The sequence below is a fragment of the Exophiala xenobiotica genome (genome assembly GCF_000835505.1).
Source record: "Exophiala xenobiotica strain CBS 118157 unplaced genomic scaffold supercont1.6, whole genome shotgun sequence".
NCBI classification, from domain to species: Eukaryota; Fungi; Ascomycota; class Eurotiomycetes; order Chaetothyriales; family Herpotrichiellaceae; genus Exophiala; species Exophiala xenobiotica.
Window position 1 is genome coordinate 508,446 of NW_013562489.1, and position 14,721 is coordinate 523,166.

The 14,721-nt window shown below is 52.6% G+C and overlaps 5 protein-coding genes across 5 annotated transcripts; 3 read left to right on the forward strand and 2 right to left on the reverse strand.

Moving 5' to 3' along the window:
- The first annotated feature begins 65 nt into the window (after positions 1–65).
- On the forward strand, positions 66–2,256 carry PV05_09486 (uncharacterized protein). Its single transcript, XM_013455828.1, has 3 exons — positions 66–948; positions 1,002–1,048; positions 1,111–2,256. The coding sequence occupies exons 1-3, from the start codon at positions 218–220 to the stop codon at positions 2,241–2,243; spliced, it is 1,911 nt and encodes a 636-aa protein (XP_013311282.1). The 5' UTR covers positions 66–217; the 3' UTR covers positions 2,244–2,256.
- A 157-nt stretch (positions 2,257–2,413) lies between these two features.
- Positions 2,414–6,934, reverse strand: PV05_09487 (uncharacterized protein). Its single transcript, XM_013455829.1, has one exon. It carries the CDS (start codon positions 6,875–6,877, stop codon positions 2,591–2,593), a length of 4,287 nt encoding a protein of 1,428 aa, XP_013311283.1. The 5' UTR covers positions 6,878–6,934; the 3' UTR covers positions 2,414–2,590.
- A 732-nt stretch (positions 6,935–7,666) lies between these two features.
- On the forward strand, positions 7,667–10,169 carry PV05_09488 (uncharacterized protein). The gene is made up of 4 exons (XM_013455830.1): positions 7,667–8,396; positions 8,449–9,664; positions 9,718–9,838; positions 9,894–10,169. The coding sequence occupies exons 1-4, from the start codon at positions 8,161–8,163 to the stop codon at positions 10,013–10,015; spliced, it is 1,695 nt and encodes a 564-aa protein (XP_013311284.1). The 5' UTR covers positions 7,667–8,160; the 3' UTR covers positions 10,016–10,169.
- Positions 10,170–10,697: 528 nt separating this feature from the next.
- PV05_09489 (uncharacterized protein) lies at positions 10,698–12,335 on the forward strand (the record flags this gene model as incomplete). Its single annotated transcript, XM_013455831.1, has 1 exon — positions 10,698–12,335. The coding sequence occupies one exon, from the start codon at positions 10,698–10,700 to the stop codon at positions 12,333–12,335; it is 1,638 nt and encodes a 545-aa protein (XP_013311285.1).
- A 565-nt stretch (positions 12,336–12,900) lies between these two features.
- Positions 12,901–14,016, reverse strand: PV05_09490 (uncharacterized protein). Its single transcript, XM_013455832.1, has 3 exons — positions 13,550–14,016; positions 13,217–13,489; positions 12,901–13,113 (listed from the first exon to the last, which is right to left on the reverse strand). Exons 1-3 carry the CDS (start codon positions 13,754–13,756, stop codon positions 12,925–12,927), a joined length of 669 nt encoding a protein of 222 aa, XP_013311286.1. The 5' UTR covers positions 13,757–14,016; the 3' UTR covers positions 12,901–12,924.
- Positions 14,017–14,721: the final 705 nt, after the last annotated feature.

Sequence of the window (14,721 nt, forward strand, 5' to 3'; positions counted from 1 at the left end):
TTGTCCTTCTTGACTCTTGCTTATCTGCCTGGCCGCAATCCATATTTTCTCTTATTCGCATTGCCATTCATCTTAGACGACTTCGTATAGCAAATCACTTGCTTCCCAACGTCTTCCTTGAGCTATCATTTGCTGCGTAACATCCATATTATGTGCTAGTATTGCATATGCCAATCTATCTACTCCGCATGACATCTTCGCAGGTCGGCCTTGACGGATGCCCTCACCGCCTACAGCTACACCTCTTCAAAGAGTGGATCAAAATGTAGCAGCAAACTGTGCGCCGCTCTGCGAGATATCTTTGGCACCAGAAGGCACCGGCAGTGATGGACAAGGCGGCGAAAAGCCTTTTCTCCCCAGTGGCACGCGATATGATGCAGGAAAAGCACCGCCCAAATTGTCCGCCAGACCCAGCCTTGCGCCGGGACATGCTACAGTTACTCGGCGCCACTCCTTCATTGATGAGGAAGAAGACGCCGTAGCGTCAACCACTGCTGTAAATGCATCCTTGCTTCAGTCCAAGAAAGAAGAACCGACGACGTGGAGATCGCTCCCTAGGAAGGGCCAATTGGCTGTTCTGACCATCGCGAGACTGTCGGAGCCCTTAACGGAACGCTCTCTGGCGGCATATATGTTCTACCAACTACGGTCGTTCAATCCGAATCTGCCAGATAGCACCATCACCAGCCAAGGAGGTATGTTGACAGCTTCTTTCGCTGCTGCTCAATTTGTCACTGCTGTCTGGTGGGGACGAGCAGCCGACACCCCTTGGATAGGCCGGAAAAGAGTTCTCCTTGTTGGTCTGTTCGGCACCTGTGTATCTTGTCTCGGCGTGGGTTTCTCGAAATCCTTTGCTCAAGCACTGTTCTTTCGTGCTTGCGCTGGCTGCCTGAATGGTAACGTTGGCGTCATGAGAACTATGATCAGCGAGATCATCAAGGAAAAGAAGTATAATGCCCGCCCTCAAAACATGCCTTGACAAGCTGACTCGACTTCTCTAGGTACCAATCTCGGGCATTCCTCTTGTTACCCATGTGCTTCAACATTGGTGAGTATCAGTCGATAGGTCTGTCATGATCGTGAGCAACGTCACTAATTCACCGGGTTCAGGCGTGGTGATAGGTCCAATACTCGGCGGGTTTCTTGCAGACCCCATAGCCTCGTTTCCGAATGTTTTCGGTCCTGGTTCAGTAATGGGCGGCAAGGACGGGGTTGGATGGATGAATGCCTTTCCCTACGCGCTTCCTAACGTCGTCAGCGCCTTTTTTATCCTTGTTTCCGCGGTCTGCCTCTTTCTTGGACTTGATGAAACCCATCCGGCTCTAAGAAACAAACCGGACTACGGCCGGAAACTGGGCAGGTTTCTGGTTCGCAACCTCTGCCGCAGGAGTCGAAGCGATCCATACGACTACGAATACACGGAGCTCTCGAATCAAGTCGAACTACAAGAAGCGGCAGGGCCAGAGCAAGGCGAGCATTTCCCAGGGGACAATGACGCCGAGGCAGGCAGACCCAAAGAGGAACCTTCACAGCAGGCAAAATTGCCATTCCGACGGATCTTTTCCAAAAACGTCCTCTTGACGCTCGCCTCTCATCACCTGCTAGCTCTGCACTTTTCAGCCTTCAACGCTCTGGTCTTCCTGTTTCTCCCGGCTCCCCGCTCAAGCAACAAGGATGCGCATCTCCCATTTTCATTTACAGGTGGGATGGGCCTTAGCTCAGATCGTGTCGGTCTCGCCACAGCCATCATCGGAGTAATAGGCTTCCCACTGCAAATAGCATTGTACCCAACGCTCAATGCCAAGCTGGGTACATTGCCCAGCTACAAGCTGTTCCTCCCATTCTCGATCGCCTCATACCTGCTTACTCCATTCTTGGCTCTTCTGCCGAACAAGGCGTTTCTGGTCTGGCCCGCTTTGACGGTCGCGTTGGCACTACAAGTCGTCTCGCGAACCTTTGCATTGCCCGGCTCGACCATCCTTGTCAACAACTGCACACCTCACCCCAGTGTCTTGGGCACGATTCATGGCATCGCACAAAGCGTCTCATCCGGGGCTCGTACTGTGGGCCCTACACTCGGTGGCTGGCTCTTGGGCGTTGGACTGGGTAATAACTGTGTCGGCGCTGTGTGGTGGGGCATAGCAGGCGTTGCGGCTCTCAATTGGGCGTTGTTATGGCTCATTCACGAAGGTGACGCAGGTGCTGCCGCGGCTGGTGTGGGCGATACTAGTAGTCCAAGATAATGAGCCATTCTATAGCATAATGAAAGTCTTTTGGATTTGACATGATGCTTTGTTCGATTCTGATCAACGCGGCGAGACCAAGGCTCTGGCAAAGCTGTCTTGCACAGTAGTAGTCCGACTGCCCTCGCAGACAAAGTCGAGTAGCGTAGACGGTCCTTCTTGCTTGTGAACTGTACTATGGTGGTGCAAGAAAAGTATTCATATTGCCCCAAGGGGTCAATTTCTAACTCTAACCGGCCAGCTTTGTCTGCTCAATTCGCTTCAAACGAGGGACTTCAACAGGAGACGCATCCCAAAAGGAAAGATCAGAGGCGTGGAACTGAATACCCAGTGGATCAATGTCATAGTCACAGCACGTCCTCATCAGATCTCCGCTGCGCAGCTTCGGCTCTTAACAATCTGCCCATCTCTGAACCGGCAGGTTGTGAATCGGCCAATCTACCCATGACCTCCTCTCGCTTCTTGACCCGGCCGAACAAACAGGCCCACAGGTCCTCTTTGTCCACCACCTCGCCGCCATTCTTCCCCGCAGTAAGCAGCCTCGAAAGATCTGCGGCCTGGAGTTCCATTGAATTCGCCGCATCGATCGCATTCTCCTGCAACGACGCGGCATTCGTATTGGTGGTGGTGGTGGCTGGCGTCGCCGTGCCTGACCGTGAATTATTTATCGTCGGCTTTTTACCTTTGCCCTTGCTCTTATCGTGATTAGCGGTGTCCGTGTTACTCTTCAAATGCGCCAATCGCCTCGCAACGCTGATGTCGTAGATACTTTCCTCCACCGTGTCGGCAATGAGGTACATCCACACCGTCGTGGTTCTGTACTGCCCAATCCGGTGAACGCGCGCAATGGCCTGCAACTCTATCGCCGTGTTGATGAGCGGCTCACACAGAAACACGTGGCTGGCCACTACCAGATTCAAGCCCGCAGAATGTGCCTTGGCATGTAGCAAGAAACACTCGATAGCAGGGTCGGCCTTGAATTTTTCGATCCCGTTTTTGACGTCGAACCGCGTCGAGGAAATCTTGTACTCATCGAAGGCCCGGGCGAGCACGTCGATGAACTCGCGATACTGCGAAAAGATGATGGATTTGCAGCCTGGGTCATGCTCGCGGAGCCACAATAAGTGGCGACACAGGAAGTCGATTTTGCTGCCGAAACTGGGGCCGCGCAGGTCGATGTCCTTGATTTGATTGAGCATCGTGGTGCTGATGTCTGAGTAGATGGACTGGTCATGCGATCGGTCGGAATTCGAAGGAGAGTTCGTCGTGGGAGGAGTCGAGGATGGTGATTCAGCCTGTACGGCGATTTCGGCTGGCTTGTAGGAGATGTCGTGGAAAGAGTTTGGTTGTAGTGAGGTCTTGCAGATGGGACAATTGTGGTGGTGGGCCCACCATGTCAGGACGCAGTCTTTGCAGAATTGATGCCCACAAGAAGTCATGGTTCCGACCTCGAATTGGTCGGTGCAGATCGTGCATACTCTAGGCGCTGAAGACTTGGTCTCCGTAGTCTTCATGTGGAGTAGATACCGCAACTTGGCGGACAAAGAGACAATTTTCTGTTGGTGTCTGGCCTCTTCGGTTTCCAAGTCGTGGTAGTGCCGCTCCAGGAAAGGCTTTCCAACATTTTCTTCCTGGTAAGGAGCGACAGTGTCGGAGATCTTCTGCAGGGCACGGTAGTAATCGAGGCGACTGTTCATGGTGTCGCGGAATTGGTTGACTTCCTGTTCTAGGCTGGTGAGGGCTTTAGTCTGTGCTGTGTTGAGCTGCTGCATATGTTTCAGAACACGCTCGAGGATTGCCGACTCGTGGGCTGCTCGACTATGACCGTTGCCTTCTTGCCATTGCAGGGAGCTGACCATTTGTCTGACCTCTGCGATTATCCCTCGCAGACAGCCGAACTCGCTGACTTTGACTCGCTTCTGCTCACGTTCTGCGAGTAGCTTCAGCATTAATTCGGGAGCTGGCCCTTCTCCCTCTTTAGCTGCACGAAGGAATTGTTTCGTTTCTTGCTTGATGAGCATGTTTTCTTGTCCACTGAGTGCTTCGCTGCGGTCGGCAAACAGTGCTCTCAGCGCTTCCATATATGCGTACATCTCATCTTGGTGCTTGGTGGAGCTTTCGTACTCGTCGCCTTGCAACTCCACGCCCTCGTCTTCATCGATTAGTGCTTGGCTCAAGAAATTGGCCATCTTCGTCCGCAAATCACGGAATTGCTCCGCTTGAATATTCATTGCTTCACAGTAATCCTCAATCTTGTCAAAAATCTTGCGACTTTCGATTCCCCCATAGCCTTCAAGCACCTGCAGATGGGGAATGGCCGTCAAACCGCTGGAGAGGTTCGTTCTGACGTTAGTGATCAGTTTATTGACATGTCGGAGATTTTCGGCGAGCAATTCGCCTCGAATTGATTTTGCTTTTTCATAGGCTGCTGTTTCCTCTTTCTCTAACTCCCGATATGATTCGCTCTCCTCAGCCTCGGGGGATTTCAGCTGGAAATATGCATTAGCCATGAAGAAGATGGCAATATGCTGGATTTCCAGGGCAGACCGTAGTCGCGCACGCATCGTTGTCAGGCGAGGATTTGATTCGTCATCGTCATCTTCTGCCACTTTGATGATGGTGGACGTCTTACGTTCTTCTTCAAATTGCTTGCGACATTCTTCGACAACGACAGAAGACTCCTCGTAAACCTCCCTCCATATCTGCAGGGCTTCGCTGGTAATATTGGCATTTTCTTTGAGCTGACCTCTCCTTATCTTTGCCATTAAGCGACTCCGCTGCGCAGTACGAATTTGACCGTATTGCTGATCAATCATCACATCCAAGACTTGTTCAACCGTCCTCAAAGGTCCATTGTGGCTCCGTCCCAAGGCTCGACGGTTGCGACCACCAACCTCGGGATGGAGACAAGTTTGTCGCAGGCGAGTAAGCCACATCCTCATTTTCTCAGTGATCACAGGAGAATCAGGATCCCAGTCGTCGCTTTGTGGAGCGCCTGTCCGATCCAAATTGCAATCCTCGCAAAGCTCCTGGAAAAGCTGGGAATAATGCTGCTCTTCGATGGGCGTGAACGGGATCGTAATCGTGTGTCGGCTTTGAGGCGGGAGACGCAAATCTTCCCGTACAAAATCTTTGCTATGTCTCATAGCAATTTGACCAATCATATCTCTGAAAAGAGGACGGTGATAGCTGATGAGATGATCCCACAATCGAGCGGATGCCGACCACGGTGCATAACGTAGGAACAGCAACAACCCAAATAAGTCTCTGTGGCCCTTACGCAAAGGGGTACCGGTGACTGCCCAAGCATTGACCCGAGGAATAAGCCGGGCAACTGTAGCAGCAGAAGAAACGCCGCTTTCGACCATTTGAGCCTCATCCAGACAGACCCTCCACCACGAGATCTGAGTCAGTGGACTCTTGGGAGGTTCGAAACGTTGACGCCGGCGAAGATTTCGTTCAGGTTTCTCTGCCACATAGTGTACCTCTTTCGCTATGACGTTGTACGTTGTCAGAACCACGTCTTGACCCAAAAGCTCCTCGATAAGTTTGTCACCAGACTTCTTATAGCTGCTGACGCCGTGGTAGTGATAGACTCGTAGAGCTGGAGCATGCTCCTGAATCTCTTGTTTCCATTGCTCCAGAATGGTTGGAGGGGTGATGATCAATGTAGCAGAGGACTGTCTCAAACCTGGAGGGTCGCTCAAAAGCACTGGTTTGGGGTGCAGACAGATTAGCGATATGATCTCTAGTGTCTTCCCAAGACCCATCTCGTCCGCCAAAATTCCACCCTTGACGGAGGCAAATTCCCTTTGAACTGAGGGCAAGCTGGTGGAGACCACACCCAACGCAGGGTTGACGAAACATGTAACCTTCTCGAAATTCTCGGTCATCTCGAAGCTTTGTGGGAGGAAATCCCCAGGGGTTGTAGGTAATGGTCTGAGCTCCCCAGTTGACTTGAGAGCAGCACCTTCTCTTGACAAGAGCCAACGCACTCCGCGTCTTTGAAAAGGGAACAAAGTGGACTCGAGACGCGGCACAGTGATATCTGCGGAATTTTCATCAGACTTTTCGGGTACGTGAACATTATCATAGAATTGACGTGGCTCCCAGGGCTCGAACTCTAGAGTTGTGGCGGTGTGAGAGGGTAGAAAGCGACCCAATATGTCGAGTAGTTTTGGGTCTACTCTGTCTCTCAATGATACAGTATCCTCCCAAAGGATCCAGACTCTTAGTTCCAATCCACTGATCGTGGTCTGAATGGTAGCATAGGCGCAGGCTAAAGGGAGGGCGGCAGGGTGTTTGTATTTCACGGCCGAGTCCAAGTGTGTGGCGACCAGTAACACTTGCGCATCTGTAGGGGAGGGATGTTCGACCTGCGCTTGTTTCACGATCCTGCCTTTTCCCAGAGAGAAAGAGACCACAGGGCGTCCTTCGACCACTACGAGAGACTCTACTGTCACTTGTAGCGGAGCGGCGTTTGCAGGCAGAGTGGCTTTGTCGAGATCGGTCTCCAGGACGGCGAGTCTCGTCCGAGCAAGAGGCAGGTACGTCGAGAAGGGAAGGGGAAGGCCATTATCGATATCTCGAGATAATTTCCGCCGCTTTGGCGCAGGCCCGTCGCCTGACGCCATGCTCGCGCTGGTGAGCAGGGACGACGCAAAGTGAAGCGTACTGATATACGATACTTGGGAAGGCAACAAGTGCAGGCAACAAATCTGGGGCGATATTCAATATTCGGTGCAAGCGGAATAAACCCCGATATCGATAACGGATCACGTGTGTGGAGAAAACGTGGAAGAATTCACGTGATAATATACCGAGCACGTGATGTAGGTAATTTCGTCCCGGCTCGCATCTTCAGGAGTGTCTGAACTTCATCAATCGACAGGAGCGTGAAGTGCAACAACATCATAATCGGAGCCTTCTCCGAGTCGAGCACTCGACGACTTCTATCGAGGCTGTTCAGTGTCTCTTGGCTGAAACCTCCTCAGCAACGCTCACAGGCATACTGTCAGTGCTAACAGCATACGCGAACAAACCCCGCTGTGTGTATGGCAACGGGCATTTGTCCCTACGCGACTGGAACTCCATCCACGAGGACCTCAAGCATTTTTCTTGCACGTCTGCTCGGAGGTGTTTGGGAGATACCGCCCACATACGAGTACTGGTCCTGTCATGCAGACTTTTTCTCACGGAAACCACATCCTCCAGAAGTACCTAGGTTCGTTCATACCCACAATACGGTGAGCCCGAGATCTTGAGATCTCTAATCTGTCCACATCTGCCCCAGTCACTCCCAGTTCAGATTTGGCCCGTTCGAAATTCCATGATGTTAGCGTCGATTTAGATCAGCTTCCTCTTGCTCTGGATCCAGTTGCTACTACTCAGGCCCGCTTTTCTAATATCAAAGACGTCATGCACCCGCCAACAAGTAGCACAAGTCTACCCCAACAAAAGGGCAAAGATACGTGATAGTACAGCGCCTGGGTGTTTTCGGGTCTGCTTCAGGCGACATGGAATGGGTTTCACAACTGTCAGTATTCACTTTCGAGCGTGGGACGAAGGATGAGCCTGACGCAAGGCCGTTGGTCGTCAAGCGCTTCTCATATCTTCCTGCCGCAAATGGTTAGCCTCAATCTTCCCCACTGCCTTGACGGCAGCTAGTGCCCAGATCTGAGGTAGCACTGGTGGGAATGGGCGAGAACGAGCAGATCGCGCATCATGAATCCCATGCTGGGTGCATGCGGTTCTGTGACGCTAGAAAAGACGAAAAGTCTTATCTCGCCACACAGCTCTATTTCTTAACCCGGCACCCGTGTTCTGGTGAGATGCAGCTATTCGGGACTTATCTCTGAGTAGATTGCGAGCCTCGGACAAGAATCGACCACGTCAGAGAACGAGTCATATAGCGAAAATGAGTGAGGCTGTGCGCAATTCGCGCTTCGACGTCGAGGGGCCTGTCCTTTCCAACAAAGAGGACAATGACAGACACCTGAGCACCGACGAGAAGCGAGCTCCGAAGCAAACTATTCCTGTCTACAATGAGCTGGAGCTGGCTTCTGAGAACGACCTATCCATCGGCTCCATCCTCAAGGGAACAGCAGCGCGACCACTTACCAACTTCGAGAGGAAGGCTGCCCTTATCAATGCGTAAGTCGCTACCTCTGCAGCATTCAGGTGCATTTCGACTAACCCAGCTTAGCGAACTCGATAAACTCGGTATGGGAAAATATCAATGGTGTATCTGGTTCTTGTGCGGTTTTGGCTACTTCCTTGACTTGGCCTGGGCTCAAGGCGTCGGCTTGATCGCCTCTGCTGTGTATCAGGAAATGGGTGTGCCAGCCGGAAGTTATGGCAATATCTGGTCATGTGCCAATGCAGGCCTCGCCGTCGGCGCATTCGGCTGGGGCTTGCTCGTCGACATTATAGGTAGACGCTGGGCCTTCAACCTCACCTGTTTGATCACGTCGGTTTTTGGTCTTCTCCTGGCAGCACCGAAATACAACTACAGTGCAATCTGCGGCATCTACTTTCTTGCGTCTGTCGGTCTTGGAGGGAACATCCCGATAGACGCCACGATCGCCTTGGAGTTTCTTCCGCAAAATCGCCGCTTCCTGGTCTTTCTGCTTTCAATGTGGCAGCCAGTCGGTGTCGTTGTCGCTTCCGCCGTCGCCTATGGAACAACTGCAAAATGGCGTTGCGACACTACCTTGCCGGCGTGCAATGCCGTCAGCAACGGAGCGGCATGCTGTTCGGTCTCCAGCAACATGGGTTGGCGCTACACGGTCATCGTCCTCGGGTGCATGACTCTCTTCATCTTCTTCCTTCGATACTTCATCTTCAGATTCCATGAATCTCCGAAATTCTTGGTCAGCAAAGGCAAGGAGGCTGAGGCGATCGAGGTCCTGCACAAGATTGCCAAGTTCAACCGCGCAGCACCGCCGACTTTGACGGTCGAACAGTTTCAGGCCATTGACGCTGAGGCTGGCCCGATTGTGCCCCAGGCCACAACGAAGAACGTCCTCACGAATTTCTTTAACAGTCTGAAGCATTTGAAGGGACTGTTCCTCAGCAAGCTGCAATGCTTTATTTTCATACTTTTGACTATTGCTTACATGGGCGATTACTGGTCCTTCAACCTGGCTGGAGCGTATCTGCCAATTATCCTTCTCCAGAACAACGTCTCCACTGGGCAAGCGACCGTGACAGACACCTACCGACAATACGTCTACATCTATCTTCCTGGTATTTTGGGTGCCGCCCTCGCCTTGATGACTGTGCAACTACCTTTGGTTGGACGAAAGTGGTCGCTGGTTTTCTCTGCCTGCTGCCAAGGGTTGGCAATGGCCATGTACACACAAGTCAAGACAACAGCCGGTTATGTCGGACTCAACGCGCTTGAGTACATTATGCAAACAGTGAGTATCATCCAGATGGGGCGCTCCTTCCAAGCTGACTGATCGATCAATAGTACTTCAACGCTGTCTTATATGCATCCGCTCCCGAGCTTTTCGACACATCCTACCGGGGTAGTGCGAGTGGTATGTTGTCCTGCATGGGTCGTATCGCCGGCATTGTGGCCCCTTTTGCAGGTAAGCATTTATTGGATTTCGTCAAACGTATTGATTGAGCTAACCGTTTCCCTAGGTGCGCAGTACGTTGTGAGCAACAGCGCTGGAGTTTTGTGGCTTGGAGCTGGTGGAATCTGGCTCTCCGCGTTCGTCATGGTCTTCCTTCCCGTTGAGATGAGGAAGAGACAGATGTTTTAAAAGCCAGCCTGTTGCTCCTCGCAGCAACTCAATTCTGCAATAGTCCGTCTTGGTCGAGTCTATATCCGTATACTAGCAAATCGCCATATACTTCTGATCGAGCATTATTGTGTTGATATCTTACAAAAGTACCTTGGTGATGCTCGTGAATGCCCTGACGCTCATAACAAAGACCTGCGAGATCACCTTCGACTCGCACCATTTGCCATTTCACTTATGCCAAACTGTTCTGCGGGTGGTTTGATGGCATACCATCAATGCGAATAACTTCTCACCTGGCTGCCGACGCCAGCATACAAACCCGGCGGTAAAGGAGGACGGTAGTCAAGGTATCGTACGTCTTCTCCGAAACTCATCCTTGGATCTTCTAACGTTAAGCCTAACAAAGCAAGAACTACGAGTGCGGACAAGTCCATCGCTCAATGGCACCGAGAACTTCATCTCACTACCCGAGCATCGAGCACCACGGCCAGGCTAACTTGGTCCACTTGCAGACCTTAATCATCAGCGGCAGGCAAATAAGGTATACAGAGTCTCCAACAATCTATTAACCTCAGCTTTATCAAGTCGGTCTTCGAAGCAGCCAAGCCAATCTTTTGCACTCGCCTAAGGGGACTACACATCTCAGCCACCCTACCCATCATCAACGAAAGTAACTGCAACTACAGCGATCGGAGAGAAGATGTCGCCTGATGGTGTCAGGGAAGGACCGCCACCACTGCAAGACAAAAGCGCGGCGATCACCATTGTAGGAGCAGGCGTGTTTGGACTCAGCACCGCGATCCATCTCGCCCAACGAGGCTATACGAACATCACAATCTTCGACAAGCAGCCGTACCACGAAACCCAGTATTCGTACTTCAAGGGATGCGATGCGGCCTCCGCGGACATGAACAAGATCTTTCGCTCAGCGTACGGATCTCAGACGGAATATCAGTCCTTGTCCATCGAAGCCTTGGACGCCTGGCGTCGATGGAATGCCGAGATCGCCTCTGGTGACGACCTGCCGCCGGGGATGACCCAAAACGACAAGGTGCTCATCAACAACGGCAATTTGAGCATGACGGACAAGTCAACTCTTCCGCCGTTTGAGATGGCCACAGTCCGAAACATGCACGAAGCCGGGCATCCTGACACACAACTGATCACATACGACCAAAGACACGTCCAGATCGCCCATAAACGGAGCTTCGACTTCGCCATTGATCCGTTCAACCGGAAACAACGTGGGCAGAACTACCTAGGAGTTCTTGACACGATGGGCGGCACGATTTTGGCCGACAAGGCTTGCTCGTTTGCTCTACACAAAGCACTCCGGTTGGGCGTGGGGACCGTTTTCGGGCCAGAATCGGGGACATTTGCCTCGTTCATCTGGGCTGCTAAGGGGACGGGAACGGGAACGAGAAGGGCGCATGGAGACATCGTTGTCGGCATCCGCACGCTCGACGGGAAGTCTCACCACAGCACCCGCACCATCATGGCCTGCGGCGGATGGACGCCGGCGCTGCTTCCCTCGCTGGACTCGGTCTGCGAAACCACGGCGGGCACGGTCGTCATGTTAAAACTGCCCGCGGACCTCGCTGCTGCGCGGCGCTATTCGGCCGACAAGTTCCCCTCTTGGACGTACAAGATGCGCGACGGCGCCGAGGGCGGCCTCTACGGCTTTCCTGCCACCGACGAAGGGTACATGAAGATCGGGTATCGGGGCACCAAATACACAAACCCGCAGGTGCAAAGGGACGGCTGTGAGCGCAGCGTCCCCATCACCCGGTACAACAGTCGGCCCCGTACCGAGAGGTCTGCTGTCACCACCAATGACCAGAACATCCCCCCAGAGTCTGCTGCTGTCACCATCACCAATAACCAGGACCAGATGATCCCCATGCAGGCCTTGCGCGTGATAAACAGGTTCATCGCCGACTTTCTTCCCGAGCTGCTGCCCGCCACCAACGGCGGAGTCGAGAAGGCCGACATCGACGTGATGACTCGGCTGTGCTGGTACACGGATTCCTGGGACAACCACTTCGTCATCGACCACGTGCCAAACCACGAGAACGTACTCGTCGCCACCGCCGGCAGCGGCCATGCCTTCAAGTTCCTGCCGAACATCGGTTCTTGGATTGCCGATATTCTGGAGGGCAAGGGCCTCGAGAGGCCGTTGGTCAGAAGTTGGCGCTGGCGCACACGTTGGGACATCACGCAGGACAAAGTCACCAACGAGCTCATGGAAGGCAGCGCCGGTCGCAGAGCATTGGCGAGGACGCAAATGTCGTCGACGAAGCCGCGGCTGGGACAGGTACTACAGACTGCGAAGCTCTGACGGATCTTCTTTCTTGCACTACGGTCTCATAGGTAGATCGTGTAATGAAACTCGCTTGACCAGTGTGCCAAACAGCTGCCGCTTGAATCGCCGAAGCAGCTGTTGGCACCGCATTGAACAGGAGGCCCTCCTGCCACACAAATTGTCCTCGCTGCTGTTTGTCGTCGAATGGCACCTGAGGGCCAAATTACACGATCTTGCCCATGGGGACCATAGTATGTCTTTCGCTCAATCAACGTCTGTAAGCCGCATGCTCACCACATATTGGCATTGCTATTGTGTGGAAAGCGGTGCGAACGCGAGCAGGTAGGTCAGACATACCACGTCCAGCATTTAGGCAACAGCTGACATTAGGAAGACGGCTCAGACCCCAGAGAGCTCGGAGGAAGACGGGCAGGGGCATGAGAGTGACACCTCTGACATCCAAATCGCCAAAGAATTGGAGTCACGAAAAGACCGCAAACATACACGTCTCGGCGGCCGTCGATGGCATCTCACCCGTTTTGAAGATTCGTAGCCTTCAAAGGGCAATTGCGCCCCGAACATCATTAACGATTCATGGATTTGGAGAGATAGGATATTTCGCATCTCATACAATTCCTCCTTCACCGTGGCTGTTGGTCAAATGCTGTATCCGCTTGAGCAAGGTCTTATTAACACCCTTGAGGTCGTCAATCTCCACTGCTTGCTGTTGCACTCTGGCACGAAGCTGTTCTAACCGTGCCTCACTGCGCATTCGATGGTTCCTTTGTGCTTTGCGGTTTTGTTCTTTCCTCTTCTATAAGTCGGTACTCTTTAGCCCCTTTCCCTTGATCGAGACACCCGAAAGGGTTTCAGGGAGACATGTAGCAACTCAAGGGAAACAACTATCAGTAACGTACTTCAATTTTGTTATGCTCGTAACCTTCATCAGCTTTTCGCTGATGACACTGACGAGCGCGGTGCATCGACTCTCCAGCACATTCTGAATCCGAAGGCGTCTTTGCGCTGACTGGTGCTGGCGTCTCGATTGCGGGTAGCGATGAAGAGTCTGTAGCAGAGCTGCGGCTGCTGCTTGCGCGTGCTACTTGGGCGGGCCACGGACTCGATGGGATGAAACCTGGGGTGTTCTGGAAGCTGTCGAGACTGGTTGTTGGCAGTCGTGTTGAACTCATCTGTCCACAGAGCCGTTAGAGATCCGTGCGCCTTGCATGGAGTACTGAAGGCCGGCCTACCGCTGTGGGATCTGGCAGGAAGTCCATGTTCATTTCAGGGACATCCATCGAAAACCAGAATTGGCCGGGACTGTAACAGTAAGGAATACTTGTCGTCAGCAGTGATGGTTGTGATGTGAGATCGATGCTGTGGAAACGAGAAGGGAACTCGTCCGCCTCGGGAGCTGGACGAATGATGCGTCCTCCGGTCATGGAACACCCCTTCATCCTCGGTTGACTCGGATTGTATTTCGTCCCGTCTGTTCAAGAGTAGGAGGTCCTGGCCCTTGGGGAGTTTGTTCTGGATGTACTAGAGTTGAGGATAGCGCGAGATCAACGCCGCAATATAATGACGCCGTGACTGTGGTTTTGGTTGATGCCAACAGTCTCGAGGGAGAGACAGATGCTACCAAAAAGTACACTGCGTTATTTACTGTGTCCAGGTAGCTGTGGTCAAGCAGTCTGAGGCTTAATTTGTAGCGCATGAGAGGTTAAACAGTTCTTGCAACGGAAAGAGGCTCATCCAGACATCCCTCCACGAAGAGCGGGGCCATTCGTAGATGGCATGTGCTGGTGAGTGTTGACCCGCTTTCCAGGATCATACGTGCGCGTATGGCGAGCTCGCGCCTTATACTCCCTTGCAAGAAGAAGCTTTCTTACCGCAAAGCGGCCTTGCGATAGCCATGTGCAAGACGGCCCGCTGTCCAAAGGGCCCTACCTGGTTTGGAGCCACGTGTATGGCAAATCTTGACGAGGTATTCGAAGTGTAGCAGTACCGTGAGGTGTTCTTCCTGACACAGGTACAAAAAACTGCGAGTAGCAGGATCGTGGATAGCGAATGATAAGCTGAAGGGGACATGCTCCAGCGAACTGCGAGAGAGTCAATTCTAGGTGGCATGGAGAAGAGTATGCCTCCGATCGATGGGACATACTTTCCACCTTCTGCCGAAGTTGTTGAGGACATGCTCATAGCGAGTCCAACCGATTGGACTAGCGGGCAGGTATGTCCTTGGACTCTCCATGATGGACTTGTAGCGCTCGAAAGAGGTGGATATTCGCTGATCCACCAGGTGGTTTGACTTCTGCGAAAGAGACGGGACAAATAATGCAAAGTCGTTCAGGGAAATCGGCAAAAAGCCCCGGAGATTGGACAAGAGGCATACATACGAACCAGGTTCCTGAGCACGGCTGGG